This window comes from Colletotrichum paranaense (assembly GCF_030867605.1).
Source record: "Colletotrichum paranaense strain IMI 384185 chromosome Unknown Scaffold_2.1, whole genome shotgun sequence".
NCBI classification, from domain to species: Eukaryota; Fungi; Ascomycota; class Sordariomycetes; order Glomerellales; family Glomerellaceae; genus Colletotrichum; species Colletotrichum paranaense.
In genome coordinates this window covers 4389050-4408119 of record NW_026848960.1, presented here as the reverse complement: position 1 = coordinate 4408119, position 19070 = coordinate 4389050, and the positions used below count along the sequence as shown (strand labels likewise).

The 19070-nt window shown below is 51.8% G+C and overlaps 7 protein-coding genes across 7 annotated transcripts; 3 read left to right on the top strand and 4 right to left on the bottom strand.

The window, feature by feature from the left end:
• Nucleotides 1–32: 32 nt before the first annotated feature.
• CPAR01_03401 (alkaline phosphatase) lies at nucleotides 33–2189 on the bottom strand (the record flags this gene model as incomplete). The annotated part of the gene is made up of 4 exons (XM_060487688.1): nucleotides 33–1199; nucleotides 1253–1331; nucleotides 1388–1476; nucleotides 1542–2189. The coding sequence occupies 4 exons, from the start codon at nucleotides 2187–2189 to the stop codon at nucleotides 33–35; spliced, it is 1983 nt and encodes a 660-aa protein (XP_060355016.1).
• A 1191-nt stretch (nucleotides 2190–3380) lies between these two features.
• Nucleotides 3381–5745, bottom strand: CPAR01_03400 (TPR domain-containing protein; the record flags this gene model as incomplete). The annotated part of the gene is made up of 3 exons (XM_060487687.1): nucleotides 3381–4869; nucleotides 4925–5334; nucleotides 5398–5745. 3 exons carry the CDS (start codon nucleotides 5743–5745, stop codon nucleotides 3381–3383), a joined length of 2247 nt encoding a protein of 748 aa, XP_060355015.1.
• An 895-nt stretch (nucleotides 5746–6640) lies between these two features.
• On the bottom strand, nucleotides 6641–7449 carry CPAR01_03399 (uncharacterized protein; the record flags this gene model as incomplete). Its single annotated transcript, XM_060487686.1, has 2 exons — nucleotides 6641–7141; nucleotides 7195–7449. 2 exons carry the CDS (start codon nucleotides 7447–7449, stop codon nucleotides 6641–6643), a joined length of 756 nt encoding a protein of 251 aa, XP_060355014.1.
• A 2154-nt stretch (nucleotides 7450–9603) lies between these two features.
• Nucleotides 9604–9963, bottom strand: CPAR01_03398 (uncharacterized protein; the record flags this gene model as incomplete). Its single annotated transcript, XM_060487685.1, has 1 exon — nucleotides 9604–9963. The coding sequence occupies one exon, from the start codon at nucleotides 9961–9963 to the stop codon at nucleotides 9604–9606; it is 360 nt and encodes a 119-aa protein (XP_060355013.1).
• Nucleotides 9964–12150: 2187 nt separating this feature from the next.
• CPAR01_03397 (uncharacterized protein) lies at nucleotides 12151–13800 on the top strand (the record flags this gene model as incomplete). Its single annotated transcript, XM_060487684.1, has 8 exons — nucleotides 12151–12249; nucleotides 12315–12450; nucleotides 12509–12690; nucleotides 12744–12780; nucleotides 12842–12909; nucleotides 12965–13347; nucleotides 13407–13733; nucleotides 13776–13800. The coding sequence occupies 8 exons, from the start codon at nucleotides 12151–12153 to the stop codon at nucleotides 13798–13800; spliced, it is 1257 nt and encodes a 418-aa protein (XP_060355012.1).
• Nucleotides 13801–15376: 1576 nt separating this feature from the next.
• CPAR01_03396 (uncharacterized protein) lies at nucleotides 15377–16345 on the top strand (the record flags this gene model as incomplete). Its single annotated transcript, XM_060487683.1, has 1 exon — nucleotides 15377–16345. The coding sequence occupies one exon, from the start codon at nucleotides 15377–15379 to the stop codon at nucleotides 16343–16345; it is 969 nt and encodes a 322-aa protein (XP_060355011.1).
• Nucleotides 16346–17981: 1636 nt separating this feature from the next.
• On the top strand, nucleotides 17982–18885 carry CPAR01_03395 (uncharacterized protein; the record flags this gene model as incomplete). Its single annotated transcript, XM_060487682.1, has 3 exons — nucleotides 17982–18248; nucleotides 18306–18362; nucleotides 18412–18885. 3 exons carry the CDS (start codon nucleotides 17982–17984, stop codon nucleotides 18883–18885), a joined length of 798 nt encoding a protein of 265 aa, XP_060355010.1.
• Between the last annotated feature and the right edge of the window lie 185 nt (nucleotides 18886–19070).

The following is a 19070-nucleotide window of genomic DNA, read 5'->3' as shown; positions in this document are numbered from 1 at the left end:
CCCTGGCTCAGAAACCCATGCGCCCCATACAATCACTTCCTCTTGGGTGTCGGTGAAGACTGTCCAAGCCCAAGACAAGAAGCAATCTTGAAGAAGACATCCGTGTTGTCGTACACACCCGCAAACGTCTCCTGGCAGGGGCCCATAGCGAAGACGGGCACATCAGTCAGGGAATGGACACCTGACGAAGATGACGTCGGGATGGTACCCGGAACGAAGAAACCATCCTCGCCATCTTCGGGGTTCGCAACGTATCCGTCCTCACTGCTCACCGCCACCCGACGGGGGCTCTCATGCAGCTGGTAATTCTCATTCCGATCCGGGTTGGCACCGAACGCAGGCGCAATAGCGTACCGCGGGCTCCAGTTGGACGGGAAGTTAGGCCCAGTACCGTACTCGATACCGTCTGGCCGGGAAACGGTATACTGTGACAAGCCAGACCGCTCATAAATGCCAATCGCGTCGCGCTTCTTGCGGTCCGTGTCCTGTGCGGCGAGGTACTTAGTATCAGCGACGCCAAAGACGTCGAAGCCGTGACCGTGGTCGGCCGTCACTACGATGAGCGTGTTCTCGAGCTCCCCTGCCTCGCTGAGCTTCTTCACCGTCGCGCGGATCGTGTCGTCGAATTCGAGGAGGTCGCCCAGGGCTCTGTCGTAGTCTAGCGCGTGCATCTGCTTATCGATCGAGGCGCCCTCGGACATGAGGAAGAAGCCCGTGTCGTTGCTGCGCTCGAGGAGGATATCGACGGCCTTGAGAGTCATGTCTTTCAGGCCTGGGAGATCGAGCGGCGCGGAGCCGTCTCCGGAGGGGTGGGTCTTGAGTGCGGCGATGTTGTCTTTGAAGATCTTCCTGTCGAGCCAGACGGGCAGGTGGGAGGTGGAAAAGACGCCGAGGGCTGGGGAATCGATGGGTGCTTCGCGAAGAGACGTGGCGTTCCAGCTTACGGAGTAGCCTTGCTTGCGGAATTCTTCGTAGTAGTCCTTGCTCTCGTACGAGGTTGCCCCGGGGAGGAAAGTCGAGGCACCGCCGCCGAAGTAGACGTCTGGGCCGGGGTGGCTGCTCCAAGAGTAGTTCGTCATGCCATTGAGGGCTTGATCGATGAGAGAGCCGGCGTTGGATCGAGATCTGCTGTGACCAGTCAATGCTGCTGGAGTGGCATCGTCGAGAGCAGCAGTTGTCACGGCGCCCCAAGCGGATCCCTATGAGGTGTCAGCTACCAAAAGAGAATCCGGATGCGTGAAATACGGCTTACCCATACGCGAACTACCATCTCTACAATCGTCTCGACCTTGGGGTCGTCAAAGTCATCTGCCGATGAGTCGGAGTACACACTACAATACGATTAACACTCGGTTTCTTGAGCAAAGACCTTGGTTCATGAACTCACCCCATGGAGTCCGATGTGCCTTTATGGCCAGAGTATAGCGCGGACGCAGAGTTGGCGCTGTCAGTGATGAAGCTGTCGACGGAATGTGTCTACTCTCAGTTTAGCATTTGATCACGGTTCATCTCGCCTTCTTCCCTCCGCCAACGCAACTCACCATCTGATGCCCCAAGATAGGGAACTGGTCCATCTGCATCCTCGACTGATACTTTCCATTCACGCTCTTGTGACCCAACAAGCGTGCAGCCGTAATCATGTTCGTCGTCATACCGTCCCCAATGAACAAAATCACATTCTTGGCCTTCTTCTCCTCAGCAAGAGGACGAACAAGCCACTCCGCCAGGGTCTTCTTCGTGCCGTTGTAATATTTCAACTCAACCGTGTAGTTCCCCGGCTCATACAGTGACAAGTGACGGTAAGCCTTGGACGCCACATTCACTACAGACTTATTCCCCGCATCCTGCGCAAACAGATCCTCATACCACGAGAACGTCCACGTCTCCAGCTCAGGCTCCTTCTCGATCCCAAAGAAATCGACGACAGACTTGCCCTCGGGCTCGCTATTGCTCGCAATCGTGAGGGTGAACTCCGGGTCCGGCACGCCGTCGTTGAAGGCCTCGGTCCCGTTAACCGGCGCGTGGATCTCGACGCGGATGTCAAAGTTTTGGCCGGGGAGGAAATGGGCTTGGTCGGGCGGGAAAACGCATCCGAGGTCTGGGCAGGCGCCGAGGCGTTGGAAGGTTTGGGCGAGGGTGGCCAAGGGCGCGGACGCCAAGAGGACCAGGGCGAGGGCGGAGGCGGACATCGTGGAATGCTACGGAGCACAGTCCACGAGGCAAAGGGCCAAGATCGAATGACACTTGGGGTGAAGGTTGGATTGGCAATGGAGGCACATCTTTACGGAGGGGCGGGAGTTGTGGTGATATACACGAGCCAAGACATCGTGGGTGGTCGATTTAAACCTCCTCTTTCACGATCAAGCGTCTAACTCAACATAGAAGGTCCAAGTACTTGCCGCGTAAAGTTCTTCCCACATTCCCGGGGCCGGCATGGAAGGACTTTGGGGAAGGGAAGAGCGTCAGCGGAGAGTCCGGCTCACTCATCACATTCACAGCAGCAAGAAAACCGAACTTACCACGAGGATTGAGATCGGCGTTGTCCGAAGAAGTGCTGACCGACCTCCCACGAGGTGGGGGAAGCCAAGCATCGATGGCAGAAGTGTTCTTGGCTTGCAGCTTCACTGCTGCGTACCCCGCTTCATTGTCGATTTCCCCTCACAGGCTAACGATAAGCACGCGACTTGTTTCCTGGTCTGTCGGGGCCATTTGTGAGGGATCGGAGGTGATGTTGTAGAGTTGGCTGGTGTTGTTGGTGGTGAGTGGAGGTTGAACGCGCGGGGAATGTGATGCTTCCTTGCGCCGAGCTCGAAGATTCCCGGAATGGACTCTCGCAGGTAACAACGTTGGAGAAACGAATGCGGTGCAACTCTTTCGCGCACGATGACATATTGGGAAATACGTAACAATTGGGTAAATATGCCCGAAAGAATAAGATATAGCGAAGTAAGAAGCGAGAAGCCAGTCTTTACTTTCAATTCTGTGCTCGAAGGGCCCATAACACACGTCGAAACTCAATTCCTGGCGTCCCACGTGCTCACAGCTTTGGGGAAAAACAACAGTCTCACAGGCTGATGGCTGGGAGACTTCACACAGCTGAAAACCTTGAAGTGCCAAGAAGGGGTTCTTCGCAGCGATAACGCTATGCCCTGATTCATGCTCAACGTCCGCGATGCCAAGAAGAGCGCCGTTTGCCAAGCCTCTGATATTTCTTATCCTGTGAATTCAACAAATAGCGCAATCAAAATTATTCGTTTTCCTTCCGTATGATGCGCAACCCGTAAGTTACCGAGGGAGCGGAACGTCCGGACTTGAGAGGTAAGCAAAGAATGTGATAGGACGGAAGGCCGCTCGATGTCAGGAGCACAATGACAAACGGCCTACTTGAACGCAGCAAATGTGTCTTCTGTGACAAACCCAACCATGGTCTTCAACCCAGTCCTCGCAGCATCCAAACAATCTCTCGCCAATGCCCCTTCGCCCAGTGCGGTGTAGGCCTCGGCCGACCATTTCAAAGCCCTTATGACCTCAAACGTCGTCACCGCCTGCGTGTCCTTATACATCCACAGCCTCCCCTCTCTCACCGGGTCGACGAAGCCAAAGTTGCGGAAAACCTCACTACTCCACTTGACGACCTTCTTCCATTGCTTCCTGGTGTGCCATACCTCCACGAGCCACATCGTCGGCCAGACGAGCATGAGGCGCGGTAATGAAAGGTCATCGTAGACCTCTTTCTCATGAAGACCAGAGAGCTTCTTTGCTAACTTCTCAACCTGTCGAATCATCGCGTCGGGGTAGAACTTGGTTGGACGCTTTCTCCTGATGAGGGCCTCGATCTCTGCAAGAACAGTATTCCGCTTCTGGTGCTGCTCCGTCGAGGACCCGGATTCACCGGCACAGAGGGCGCAGCTACAGACGAAACCCCAGCTGCGGCGGAATTGCGGCATTCGATGGAGGTACGCCGCCTTAGGAGGCAGGTAAATATGTGTAATCTCAGTGCCGGCAGGGATATCGACAGTAGCCGTGGCGATGAGCATGTCTCCGATGAAGGACCTGTTAGCATTGGGAAGGCACGCGTGGTTGGCATAGGCCGAATACACCCAGAGCCCGCGCGACATGCCCTGCTTCCACATGTTCCATTCTGAATTCGCGGCCTGCGCCGACACCTGGGCGCCACTGAAGCAATTCTTGCGGCGGATAGACTCGAGAAGGAAGACATCGATGACTGGTCTGCCGTCGACAAGTGTGCCTTCTTGGCCGGTGCGCTTGTAGGACCCTCCGTGGAGGTCTAGAACCTTCTTGTGAATTGTTGGGTTATCTGTGCACAACTCCACGAGCTGGGAGTATGCTGCAGCTGCGTTGTGTTCTGGATTGAATTCGTTAGGAACACTTGTTGCTCTCTCTGCGAATACCATCTCCCCGGCCTTGATGTTTTCTGTGGCGAAGAGGCCGCGCCCGTGGTGTGGTGAGTCTCTGACTTGGGTGCGTGCCAAAAAGCTTGCTCTGTCGATGTGGATATTCTTGGAAGTGACACTCGCTGTCATATCTGCGAGATCGTAGTTGCCTTTTTCTTCCTCGAGTCTTGCTTCGCATCTTTCGTATTCCTTCCGGATGTTGGCTGCCTCGGGTTTGAGTGCTAGAGCCGAGTCGAAGTGTAGCTTGCTAGTCTGGAAATCCGTGAGTTGGTAAGCCGCCTTGCCCGCAATGAAATGCGACTTCCAGTCTGAGGATGCCCCTCTCGAGGAGAGAGCGTCTGATAGTGCGCCGTCAAAACAATTAAGGGTAAGATTGATCCCCGCTCGTTTCAATAGAACATCAATCTGGAAGGAGGTGTCTTTCTCTGAGGCCAATTCTAGAGCTCTGGTGTAACTACAAAACTCGTATAAGCCCGTATTCAATTAAAAGAAAGGGTGGTTCATCTCACTTCGCCACTGCCAAAGGGAGATTCTTGGAGATAAAGGCTCGATCCCCAGCGGCCTTCCAGTCAGCGGCAGTCTCGAACTCCGGCACCGCCCTGAAAAGCTCTGGGATGAGTGCATCGTCTGGGCCTGGTCGAAGAAGCACAATATCTGAGGGGTGGTCAACACAAAGCATGAAGTCGTTGTCGCCGCTGAAACGATAATATGGTTCTTTCACAAGAACCATTGAGCCTTCCGGGATAGACTGCAAAATTGTAGAGTTGCCCTGATTGTAAAGAGCCATCTTATCAACGCTGCCATGTTGATCTTCGACGACGGTAATAGTCCCGGCTCCTGGGTAGGGCTGAACGATTGTCCTGAGGACGAGGTACTTCTCCTCGTGATGATTCTCTACCAAAAGCTCGTCAAGGCGCATCTGGACATGGGTAAGCGGATGCGATTTTGGCCGAATTGCCTCATGTCTGAGAAAACTACGTACTGGTGTGAGATCCGCCACAGACTTGACAGACGGCGGATATGACAGTGCCAACACGACCTTCTTTACCATTCGCGGCCCTGTTTGCTGCCCAGACTTTTGTTGCTGCTCAATATAGTTATTGTGCGTGCTGACGAGCACCTCTCTCGATATGCGCTTTGGAGGAGGCTTTCCAGAGTGAGCCTCGGCCTTCTGCAAAAACTCCAGAGAGACATCGGGATCAACATCGGTGAGAATTTCTTCAACGCCAATTTGGAGGTTAAAATCGATGGTGTTGAGTGTTGGGTGCGTGGGTTTTGAGGTATCGGTGTTGCCATCTACGTCCCCATTGTGCGCTTGTTCTAAGCCCATGGTAGATATAAACGAGTTTCAGAATACTGAGGGTTTGCCTGTTGAGCTACGTAGACTACAATCCTTTTGAGGACCTTAGTAATTATTTCTTGAAGAGTCGTAGGCTCATGAGGTTTGAGAGAAGATATGCCGGATAAGAGCATGAGAAGGACAAGTCTGACTGAAACAGACCCTCATCAGCCTCGAATGCAGATAGAATCAGCCTTAAATGTATTGGTAGGAACCTAGATCCCAGGGGATACACTCACAAGCTGCTTTCTGATTTAGGTGTCATCTTGATGGGCTCCGTTGGTCTCTGTTACCAAGTGGGCCCGGCAATGCGGGAGCAAGCGCGATATGTCTTGGATACCGGACTCGGTTCAGGCAAAGACTTATTATGGCACCAATGACAGACGGCCCCATAGTGTCTGGACTCGGTTTGCAGTTCCGGATACGCATGGTTTTCGGAGGGTGTGAGTCCGCATTTTCCCCAACATCATGAGTACGAATGGATAAGCGAGCCCAGATCTCGTTTGGAACCGCCTGCACCCTATTGGTAGTCAATAAAGCAAGTCAGGCCTTTCATTGGTAAATGCCTCTTTGAGTGAGCCGCAATGCAGAAATCAATTGTGCCTTATTGCCTGACGGATCGTGACCGGGGAACGAATCAATTACAGAGAAAGTCTTTCATTCAATCCCTTAACCTATCGTTGAGGGAATCTAGACACAAACGACACGATCAGCTTGTACAGTTGCAACATATTGGCAGCCACGATTTCTCGGCTCCACGCTTCCATATCGTCTCACACCAGTCTCGTCAAAGTATTTTCATGGCGCGCGGCAGACCCGTACCCACATGTTCGCACACCGTACGCCCACAGTTTCGAGAATATTCTCACAAGTATCGCACCTTCCATTAGAGAGAAAGCATCCGACGGGGATTGAGAATCTGTCCAACGTTCTTCTGCACTGCCTTAAAGCGCATATAGCCGCAGGATTCGCTTTCGAGGTGGTTGATGACCGCGGCGAGGGTGGTATACTCGCGACCGCAACGACGGTTCGGGCAGTGGTAGAGTTTCTGTTGATGAACGGGAGAGTTGAGATGCTGGTTGAGACCACTCAAAGACGAGAAGGCACGGTGACAGAGATAACACTCGTAAGCATCGATGTGTTCATTGTATGTTCGGTTGGTGGCGGTGTAGGTAGGAGATGCGTGCCACTGTAAAAGCTTCTTGCAGATGACTCCGTTGGGGTCGCGGGCGCGCACGGCCTGGTAGAGCTTATCGCGGTCCAGAGGGGCGTTGGGACAGGCACCCCGCTCAAGATGGTGGATAAGACCAGTTGCAGTGTTGCTTGTCTGCTTGCAGAAGGGGCACTGGATATCGCCGGTGCTGCGATGAACCCTGGAGTTCAAGTGCTAATCACGATGAGTTATGCTGTTGAAGACGAGAATGGATGAGATTGACTGACCTGCCGGATGTTGTTTTGGTTGTTAAAATAGCGGTCGCAAGGACCGCAGTAGTTGTGTTTCTCGGCCTCGTGGTCGTGGAGATCCTGCTCTTCGGAATACCAATAGTTACAATCGTTGCATTCATAGCTGGGGCGGCTATAATATTGGGGTGTATGTTCATAACCCCAATGGCCCAGTGCATCCATGTGTTGCTGGACTGCATGCTCGCTACCAAAGCCGCGATTGCAGGTGTTGCACTCCCGGTAGTTGTACATCGCGATGCTGTCTCTGGTTACAACAATAAGGTACTCGACGTGTCTCTGTCTAGGTACCAGGAGAATTCGCGAAAGTTCGTCGGATCGGTGGAAGAATAGCTGTGAAGCTGGAGGTGAGTGATATCGATGAGCGATGTCGGAGATTATGGAAGGCTTGTGCTCGTCCTATCAGGGAAAGCACTCGCTTGGGACGGGGAAAAGAAGTGAGATATTAGAGTAGTGCGTGCTGGTGAATTGAAGGAATAAACAAGGTGCTTTCTGCGTGAAGAAGTTGTAAAGTTGTGACGGGTTGACGTGTACTGAGGCGGGGAGGTTGGGTCGGAAGGGGAGATGCGCCCGTATGTCTGAGGTCAGGTAGTGCAGGAAGGAGCCGAAGTGAGGTGGGAAGGTGCGGACCGAGCGACCTTGGACCCTGAGGAAGGTGCGATACACTGGCGACTGCCGTGACTCCCTCACGTTATTACTTTCTATTCTTGGGGTTTACCTAAGCAAAAGATACTTTATCTCGTGATGCAGGGGTAATCACAGCCCCCGATGCCACACTACTTTGTGAGGTGCTGTCAATGTGTGTACGACATAGGGAAGAAGCTCACAGAGGCCAACTACTGTTAGGGTTTAGAAGATGAATTACTGAATTCTGCCCCCTCCCTCGAAGTGTACTATCAGCCCTCTGTTGATACCTGATCTGCTCCTTTGTTGCTTGGCCCTCCTCCTGTTGCCCCTTATGCTATCCCCTATCCGGGCAGAGCCTGACAGATACGCCGTTACTTTGGTGGTCAGTGAGCAGAGTTCCGAGCTCCTATAAAGTATCCGCGGGGTAATAAGTTATTTGGACAATTACTTTGGGCTCACTTTTAAGGCGGGTCAAACCAAGAACACGATTTAGTTGACCAGGACCAATGAACCCCAAAGTCAATGTCAAATGCCTCAGGTGTGTGACACAGGGAAGAAGCTCACAGAAGCCAACTGCTTTTAGGGTTAAAAAGACGAATCACTGATATCTGCCTCCTAGCTAGGGGTATGCTCCTTGCGTGATATATATATAGAAGCTGCTCCTTTGTTGCTTGTGTCCCTCTTGCTAGCTCTTACTAGCACCCTTCCCGAGGAGTCCTGACCGCTAAGCCCAAGCCATCGCCTTTCTAACACCTCATCTAGTTCTTCAGGCTCAACCTCGAGCAACTCATTATCTGCCCCGTCCAGGACGGATCTGCCGGCTCCATCCTCATAGAGTTGAGCCACGGGAGGATGCCCCTTCAGAGTCACCTCTCTGCAATTTGATCTTGCCTTCTTGCCTGGCTTCTTCAGTGCTGACCGTGGCAGTATCCCACTTCTAGTTCGTCAGTCCCTCCAACGCTTCGAGGATTGTTCGCTGTGAGGTTGTAAAAGCGAAAAGCCTGACATATCGGTTTTGTGTCTCCTCGGGATGCTTGAAGACTGCAGCGATTGTGCTGCCTGTAGGAAACCAACTCAGTGCATAAAGTACCTTATATCTCGACCATTGAAAAAACCACACTAGCCCACATTGAGGCATGTTCCAAAATATAAGGAAGCTTGGGGTTGGTGGCGGGCTCTGCCAGCGCCACAAACAATTGAAATCTTTGTGGTAATTGTTAGGCAGTTGCTTCGCATGTAGTGCCCACGGGCTCAACAGCGTCACTGCAAGTGAAATCCTGATACGGAAAACGCCTTGCTGAATCTCAGTGATACAGATCGAATTATTCTAGCAGAGAGCGAAAATTGAACACCGACCATTGTAGACTGGGCATTTCTTGCAGTAAGCTTAATCGATACCTGATCTACTTACACATATGCCTGGCGAGACTCAGAGACTTCGCGCTGAATGAAGCATGGTTTGAAGTATTAGACCGTGTATGTATCGGGAGAAGTGTTATACTTGAGTAAGTACATTTGTAGAGGTATATTTGATCAACAACAATCACTTCTCAAATTTGGCAAAGCGACGGAATTTTATCCATGATTCAAAGTTTATTTTAGAATTCTATTAGATGTAGTGCAATCTCGATAATCGCCAGTACCCAATAACTCCGTAGATGTATGCCGTATCATTGTCTTATTCTGCGGTGACGATGAAAGCTGCCGTAGCACATAGATATGCGATAGCACTCTCAGTGTCAACACTAGAGTTGTCATCCTTCAACGACGGTAGGTGTCGAGTCTGAAGGGTACACCGTAATAATCCGGCAAGGCACAAGTCGACTTTGGCTCAAGTGCAAAGCAACTGACAGATCGTGGTCTGTCCGGCTCACTGGCAAGACAGAAAAGTCGCTTGTATCCGCCGTTGTTGGCGATGCTTAAGGCAGGAATGGTAAGAGACATGTCGCCAGGCGGCACTGTTGCGGTGTACTTTTTCGAGGCGCTGTCGAAGTTGACCGCTACGCTATATTCTTTGTCTTTATCGGTGGTGATCGTGTCCGATTGGCATCGCGATTGTGCAACGGCAGCCAAGGGGAGGCTGAGGAGGAGGCCCAGGGTTGAGATAGTAGAGATATGCATTTTGGTTTGTCTGTAGAGTCTCGAGTGATGATGGGTAAGAGTTGACTGTAGTTGATTTGAGTGAGTCTTTTCAACTTCTCGTGAGTTATAAGCCGTCACTTGTCTAAATACTGATTCATCTTCCGCAACGGCTCCACATGTTCATGACATTGTTGTACGGCAGTGTAGCCCCTGAGGTGTTTGGACTAATATGACTTGAACTCTATATTGATTAAAGTTCCTCGAAACGACGTTGATCAACACAGCGCACTGACGGCGTTCCCGGAACAAAATTCGACTGCCCACCAGCCGAACCAGAAAATCCATGATCAATGCCATTGGGACGAGTCATGGTGCCCACTGCGGATGTCAACGACTTGAACACTTCACGGCCCGCGACATTCCGAAGTCATCCGGGGGAGCCTTGGATCGCATCCGCCTCATTTAAATCGGGAGTGGGTTCACCGGGTCGAGCGGCAGGCAGTTCACACGAGTCTTGGGAACACCGCTCGGTCACTATCTTGTCGCACTAGGACGACTCCTTGAATCACAGTTCGCAACTCGCAACTCGCAGCGCGATTAGTAGTTAGTGAGCACTGGAGCGTTGCATGGTTAGCATCGTTTCAGCGGATGGCTGCATCAAAGACTTGTTATACCTTCAGCCCTGAAGATGTCTAGGTTTCTGGAACCAGGAGTTCGGTAGGTGGGAATATTTGCCGAGGCCCAGTCTCAACCAATTCAGTCGTGTGACAAAAATTCGCTGCTTAGTTGAGCAAATTACTTTACACGTCGTCGCGTCAATTGGTTCCATCAAAGCATCTTTTTGGTTAAACGTCTATTTTTCCTGCGAAGGGCGATTGGCGGGTGAGGAACCAAACTCTAGAAGCGGGTTGAACTCGCAACTGTATCTGTTAGAATTTCAATCTAGTCACCAGGAATTGTCGGCCGATGACCTGTGATTCCCATGTTCGACGTCTCTTCGGAAGTTTCCGGACATCTGGAGGTTCGAATACCTACACGACTAAAATGTCATTGAACCCTGCAGATCGATCGGATCGGTAGTACTTCTAGAACCCACGCATGGTCACGACACCAAACATGTCCGGATGAACCCAGCCACCATCGGTCGACATGTTGCTTCTGTCCCGCATCCGGAACCGAAAGTGGAGACGAAGGTTCCGGCTCCCGAGGAAAGCTCGCCGGGGGCGGTGTGAACGCCAAGGCCTTTGCAATGTCTTGCATGCGGTCTCTCATGGTTCTCGTTTGAGATTGGTCACATTGTTCTTTTCTTACAGTCTCCAGGAACGTGAGAGGGAAACGCTGGTGGCGATTGTCTATCCTGAGGACTGCTCAGAGGCGTCAAATGCTTCAAGACATGAAAGATCAAACGGGCCAACCGATGAAGGAATGTTGTTCTTCCTATCCATGGAGCTCACATGCAGTTGCATCCCCCTGAGTTTTTAATCAACCGCTGTGGCTTGATGACACTAGGTACCTCGCTTAGCCCATTGGCTTACGCTATATTCAGTCGGCTTTCTCGCAGTCTCTGAGTAGCTATGATGGAAGGGCACACACTCGCGTCAACTGTGCCATTCGCACAGGCAGCCAGGCATTGCCTGTGGCGTTGATAAAGATGCGTCCTGGGCGCGGATTGCTGCCTCCGCCTTTTAGCCGTCCCCCATCACCCTATAGGAATCTGTTTCTTCCATCCGTTGTCAGGCGTAGCGATGACGGTCTACGATTGCCATGATTGGGTCTTCCCCAAGCGACGGCACTGGTGTCAAACGCGATCCCTCATCCGGTGGCCGCGAAGACAAAAACGCATCCGTGCGTGGGCCCAGATCGACAGGCTAGATCCCCTCTAGCGAGCAGCAAGACGAACAATGAAAGATCAAGCCACGACGAGCCTGGCCTTGCAAGAGGGCTGATGCTTCGATGCGGCCCCTGCATCTGCCGTGGTGCCCTCGATGCGAGCTTGGGAATGTAGCCCCTTCAATGGTTGAAGAGCTAGACAAACGGCGAGCTGTGGCGTTGGTCCGTCATCCATGCTTCTCCTCCTGTTGATCGCAGGAAACGTTCTTTAAATCATCCTTCTCTACCTTGTGTCTTGGCCTTGTTCCTGGATCCCTTGCTGTCAACGATTGTTGGTGGGAGGGACCCTGAAAGCTTCCGTCTCGTTCAACTTCCATTCGGACAGAGCCCTCCATTATGCATTCGTTTCGCGTGGTCTCTGTTCTGTTGGTAAGCCTTGGCGGCCTTGGGGTGGCTGCCAAGTCACTCAGCTTGGAAGGCATTCCCAGTTGCGCTGTAAGTCATGATTCCACATCACGAGTCTGCCAAGGACTCATCTGGCTGACTATCATTCACCCTAGATCACTTGCATGGTTAAAGCCCTTCCCTCGACAACCTGCTCACCCACGGATCAAGCGTGCCTCTGCGTCGATTCCAAGTTCAACGCCGCGGTGCAGCCCTGTATTCAATCAACATGCACGATACAAGAGAGCCTGGGTGAGTCCGGGCGGAAATACATTTGTTCGTCAACGTGGCGAAGCTGACGGCGTAGTAGTCGTTACCAATGCAACATGGTCGAATTGTGGCTTCCCGTACAGTGACCAAACTTCCAACATTCATTTGATCAGTGGAGTCGTTACTGCCATCGGTATCATCTTCATCATGATGAGGATGGCTACCAAGATTGCGAAGCTCTCTGCCTGGGGCGCAGATGACACTGTGATTATCGTTGCTTTTGTGAGTGAATATCGTCCTCTCCTTAATTATCTAGCTCTCTAATTGCCCCATAGGCGTTGTTCATTGGTTTCTTTGTGGAACTGTTCTATTGTGAGTTCGTCGCGATCAGAGAGAGTCATTGGGTGCTTGGGAATTAACACCACATTTTCAGTCGTGAAGGCAGGACTTGGCAAAGACATTTGGACTTTACATGACTACGAGATTACCTATTTTCTCAAGGTAAGTAGGACCAACTTCTCGGACTGCGTTTTACAGCATACTAAGCATGTCACAGCTTCTCTTTGTTCTCGAGTTCTTCTACATCATCGGCCTAGGCGTCGTTAAAGCGTCCATCCTCTTCTTCTTCTTGAAGATCTTCCCCAACCGAGGTTTCCGCCGCATCTTGTGGCTTATGCAGATCCTCAACATGCTCGTGGTGCTATCCTACGTGGTTCTATGCTTCGCGCAATGCCAGCCGTTCTCGCATTTCTGGAATGGATGGGATGGTGCGCACGAAGGCCACTGCGTCGACTTAAACAGGATCGGATTGAGCCACGTCTCGCTCAACATCACTCTCGATATCATCATGCTTATGTTGCCGATCACTCAGATCTACAAACTTCAGCTTAACAGGAAGAAGAAGATTGGTGTCATGGCTATGTTCTTGGTCGGTGTCTTGTAAGTTCGACCCCTGCATGCCCACCCCATTGTGCATCGTCGACTAACACTAGTCGAAGCCTCACTATCGTCAGCATCCTGCGTATCAAGACACTCATCGCATTCGCAACCTCGCTCAACACTACCGCTGACTCAGTGGCTGTCGTCCTCTGGGCCTACGTAGAACTTGGGGTTGGCATCGTGGTCGCGTGTATGCCCAACGTCTGGCAACTGCTAAAGACTTTGCCGTCTAAGGTGATTCAGTTGTCGACGACGCTTGCTTCCAACATGAGTCACTCAGGCACTCGCACTCGGCCCAGTTCTCAAATCTTCATCGACAAGCGGAGTCCGACCAAGCAGTCGTTCACAGAGAGCTCATCGATTCAGGTTGCTTCGGCATCGTCACCGTCAGTCTCAATTCATTGAGATTGTTCTTTACTGCTGAACAGAGTACTAGATGCTGCCATGTTCTGAAATTCACGTTGAAAATTTTTTGTGTTCAGAAGTAATTGAACGGTGGCACATATTGATGCTTGGACACTGTATCCGGCAAGGACGTGGCGTAGCTTGCCTGTGATCAATAGGCCAAGACAAATCTCTTCATGGTACTGTGTTCACAACTTCACCATTGCAAGAAAATATGAGCGATGGTGTGAAGTGTGCTTGTTGCCAGTACAAGCACATGTGATGTCCGCCCCGCGTCGTCACTTCAAATATCACATGAAGTGACATGGGTCCTGGACGTTCCATCAGATGTTGAAGAAGCTCTGTCTGTGTTGCGTCGTCGACGTTAAAGTGGACCAGGGATGAGTGCTAAAAGTCCCATATGAAGTGCTGGCGACATGTCCGCGCACTTAGTTGCGTGCCTTACCACCCTAAATCATGTGTTGGGCAGAATCGATTGTCCAATCATCAAGTTCAACTGAAAGTTCATCAGCTTGTAATTTCTATCCACGTGTATCGATGTTCATCGAGTCAGGGATGTGGGAGTCATCTCATCGCGATGCTGCATTAGCGACCGGGATGAGATCATGCAGTGAACCCAATTGATCGCCGGTAGCCCCGTGCCGTGAGTCAACCAGCTCGTTGGGTTTCTCTAAGACGAATGGAATGAATGGAACAAGAACTTACTTGGTAGTATTCGGGACCACCTTTCAGTTTCACCAGTTCATCTATGTAGTGTGAATCATCTGCCATGCTGTGAACTATTCGCTGGGGTTATCTTATTGTGGTCTCTTCAGAACCCAACCTGTCAAGGCACGCAAACTTTGGAGGCAAACCTCCGCGCTGATGACTGCCCCTGGTCTCGGCTACCTACTGCCCACCGTAGCCACTGATAGCCGCCTTGCCAATTTTCGGACTTCGTTGGGAATAAGTGTCTCGGGAGCTTCTAGAAACAAGGAAAGAAACATGCGGCATGAGATCCATCGCCTCTTCTAGTCCATGTGCGAGTCTTAGGAAAGGCAGGCATGTACCAGGGCAATGGGAAGTTGAAGCACTACGCAACATCTCACGTCGTGTCACTTGTCAGCCTGCCAGGTAACACAGCACGCGCTGCGCCCTCATCATCGCCAAGCATGACTCACTTCTCATCAGCCACTTAGTCCCCAATCAGCGGCCGTTGCAACCCACCATCAGGACCCTTGAACATCCCCAAGTTGGACTAATACTAAGCTTTCGGGAGCGTTCTGCAGGCCGGCTACAGGGATGAGCGAAGGCGCCCACGCGTTACAGCCTACGCCAGGCCCAACTCACCCGTCGGAGACCAACATTATCAGTTTCGCCTCACAACATCGAGGTAATCTGTCTAGATGTACTTATATCTCTGCTGTTCATCGACATTGCATCTGTCTCATACTACAACCATCATCTTCGACCGGTCTCAAGTCACCGCGCGCACCTTTGCGTCAGACCCCTCGTCGACTTGCTCTACCTCTTGTCTACGCCCTTCCTAGGACACATCTCCCTTCCGGTCCTAACTTACACCACCCGCCACACGCAAACTCCAACCAGAAACAGCCCCCGTATATAAAGCCACCTTCTGCCCAGCATGGGTCTAAGACTTCACAGCAGTAGCAGCGATGCCCTAGATCTAGATCTCAGTCAGCGGTACCTGCCCCCCGGCCCCTCGCAGGTCAGCAGGCCGCGCCCCCGCGCCCACTACAACGGCGCCTACTTCCACCCCGACGGCTCCATCGCCTTGCACCGAGAGCTCGCCGATCAGAAGCTTCCTCTCCTCGACCTCGTCCTGACCGCAAACCACCAGAAACGGGCCCGTCAGCACCGACAGACACGTCGGGGCCAGACTCACCGCTCTACACGGCAATGGCGCACTGACGAGGCGGCCGAGGGCCGCAACCTGGCCTCTAGTGGCCACAAACTCCCGGGCGAGCACCGTCGGACGCCGTCCCTGGAGAGACAAGATGCCTTCCGGGATCCTCGCACAACGAAAGCCCGGCTCTACCCGGAAGACGCCCCCGACATCGAAGAGCTGTATCGGCTGGGTCTTCTCTACGACGATGAGCATATCCGTGGTCCTGCTTTCGGTCTCGATATCATTAATCACCATTCAGAGCCTAAGTACACCATGCGCCCTGCCAAGCGGGCGCGCAAGTCCAAACCCCAGCAGATCTCATACGACGATGATGTGCAGCTCGCCCTCGACCTATCTCTAGCCGAACTCGGCCGAGATGAGTCTTTCGCGCAATTTCTTTGCTCCCCAGAACTAGACGAGCTCCCTTCGGGCGTTGAGTCCGACAGCAGCAGCACGTATAGCGCACGACTCGCGCCCCTGCAGTTCGTTTCCGAGCTCTTGGGGTCGCCAGATTATTTTAGCGATAACACGCCTGAGCTGACAACTGATTTCGCCTCTGATTCTTCTATTTCTTTCAATTATTCTTCTGATGAGGAGCCAACCTCCGCGGAAACCCGTGGAACTTTGACGACAGGGACCAAATATGATAGAATTACTGCCCAGAAGCTTGATAGTCCCTGGACGATGTCGGGTGACGGCTCGTAGCAAGTCCCCAAGGATCCCCGCGCGCTACTCGGAACTCGACTGCGATTTCTTTGGCAAAGCGCTCGTGCCCCCGGAGTGGACTAGCCCTCATTTAGCCCGGCATCACCGGGATCGATGCACGTGGGTTGGTTCCAGGTCTCTGCATTCTGTTGCAATTCAGGAGTTATGGTAGGACAGCTGTGTGCTCGTGTAATAATGACACTGAGCTCGCTGTCTTTGATCTTTTCATTTTTTGTCTGTATCTTTCCACCGCACAGCATAGCATTCAGCCACTTGTCGATTCTGAATAAAATCAAATTTTCAACCCTTACCTCTTGCAGTGACTCCTTCTATGCCCCCCACTTCAATGAGTAGATTTTGACAGACGTGCCCCTATTCCCGTATACAGCTTTCACACCAAACACTCATGGAAGCCTACTCAACCCACGCCACAGTATTCAGAACTCAGCAGAAAAGAAGAGTAAGGTTCCGGGGTAATAATTACTCAGCACATAGGATGATAATGATGCTCGGGGTATCTATAGACACCGAGATTCAAAGACGATACTCAACTAAGCTCTGCGGAATTACGGGGGCGATTCGAGACCGACGTCACCGTGCGCTGGGCGTGACGCTCGCGATGTAGTAGTCGAGGTCGCCGAAAGCACGAAGGTTTACTCAGGGACCGAATTGACCGAATAATGATCCTAACGCTGGAAGAAATTCTACTGGCGTGTACAATGCCTCAAAAGGCCCATGTCGCCTAGGTGTCGCCTATTCGGTGCATGACGAGAGTCATGTAACGTCTTTCCGAGGTTTAGCTAAAAGCTTAGCATAAGTGTAAATATATGAAGCTAGTCCTAATACCCTCTGGTTAACGCTGTCCAGAACTCCGTATTTGACTAATTTTCAGGAGGTAGAAAATTCGTAAGGGCAACCTTGCACAATACAAGTTCAGACACGAGGCGATGGCTTCCTTGCGAAAACAAAGATACTTTGCGTATTCTTGGGTACAGGAAAGACCACCACGGCTCTCTTAACAAAAGACTTGTAAGGCTTCTGTTCTATCACAATCGCCAAATACTCGGAGAGCCTCATGAGATCCATCATATAGCCAAAAGTTCTTCAGCAGCGTTGAAAGTTTATTCTATGCAGGGGATCCGAGTACAGTCGGTCTAAGGATAGCTAGAACGTAGTCATGCGGTCGCCATTAGCTTCCACCAGGTCTCTGTAAATGAGCAAGACGACATTTGGTTTTCACAGGCTTCACGAGACTGTCTATGGAGCAACATAGTCAAACTCTAAGAAGTTGCTCTGTCTTTAGGCGAAAATACCCTGTTCTACCAAGCTGTGCACTTGACCTCGCTTTCGGGCCCCCGGCAAAAAGACCTACCAACTCGACCCAAGTCTCGAGATAGCTTCAAACTGTAAGTCATGGAGCTGTCCACTTGCATGAGTGAATGTCAATCATGAAGAACCGCATTTTGTCGATGATTTCCGGCTTCTCCGCCTCAAGTCGAGTATAAAGCATCTCGGAAAGCCATGAGGAATCAACTCTCCTGCCAGACAACTCACCAGCCTTCTCATCCACTCATTCTCAACCACACTCACTCATCATCACTCTTTACAACGACTGTCATTTATTCCATTTATCAAGATGCATTTCCAACTCATCCAATCCGCGGCTCTGTTGGCCGCTGTCCTGCCGACGGCCCTCGCAGCCGTTCCCTCTGACTCTTTGGAACGCCGGGCTGAGTGGACCACCACCACTCAGGATATCGAGCTCTCCGAGTTGGGAAACATTGAGTTGTACTCTCAGAATGAGAACCCTGCCAACGTGGTTCAGAGAGAGCTTGAAGCACGAAGCTCCGCGTCTGCCTTTGTCTGCAGAGGTCGTCGCCCCTTGCCCCGCAGCGGCGGAAAGGTATGAACTTGTCATCTCGTACCTACCTGAGTAAGGCTCGTGCTAACATTCAAACAGTGGCTTTACCGTGAAGCCACCTGTGACCGCACCGGCACCGACGTGAACACCTTCAAAGTGAGCATACCTCATCCCGCCCTGGAGGATGCACGCTAACAAGCTTCAGGTCTCCTGCATGGCCGAGAACTCCCACGCCGACATCCTCTACCGCCTCCCCGGCGCTTGTGGCAAGAACCAGTGGTGCGTCGAGTTCCACGGCTACAACGAGATTGGCCAGGGCGCTTGGGACGTCACCTGCGTCGACAAGCCCAACATCCACACCTGGGTCGCCAACACCTTCTCCAACCCGGGCCAAGTCACCACTTGCAGCGCCGGATGGAACAACAATGGCAAGCGTAACCTCAAGGCTACCTTCGAAGTCGACGTCATGGATGCTGGTGGAATCAACCGCATCAACCCCAAGGAGGTGTACTACCAGCTTGGTGGCAAGCGGATCGGTGTCTCCCGCAGCGGTGACTCTGAGGTCGGTTCGGGATCTATCATCATTCCCCCTGGTGGATCTATTCAGGCTTGCGTCACTGCGTACTCTGGACAGATCATCAACATGCTTGGTGCTCTTACTTCTCTCGTGTCACTTTAGACCCGGATCGAGGTGGTCCGGCAACGTCTTCAGATGCTTGAAAATAGTCTGACAGCGTTTGAAATCTAACCGGGGTTTATTATAATTGGTAGATCAGCACAGTCATTACCGAATATTTACTTTGGATACGCTTTATTTAGTCCAACAGTTTCTATATCTCTACGAATGGTTCAATATATACTGTG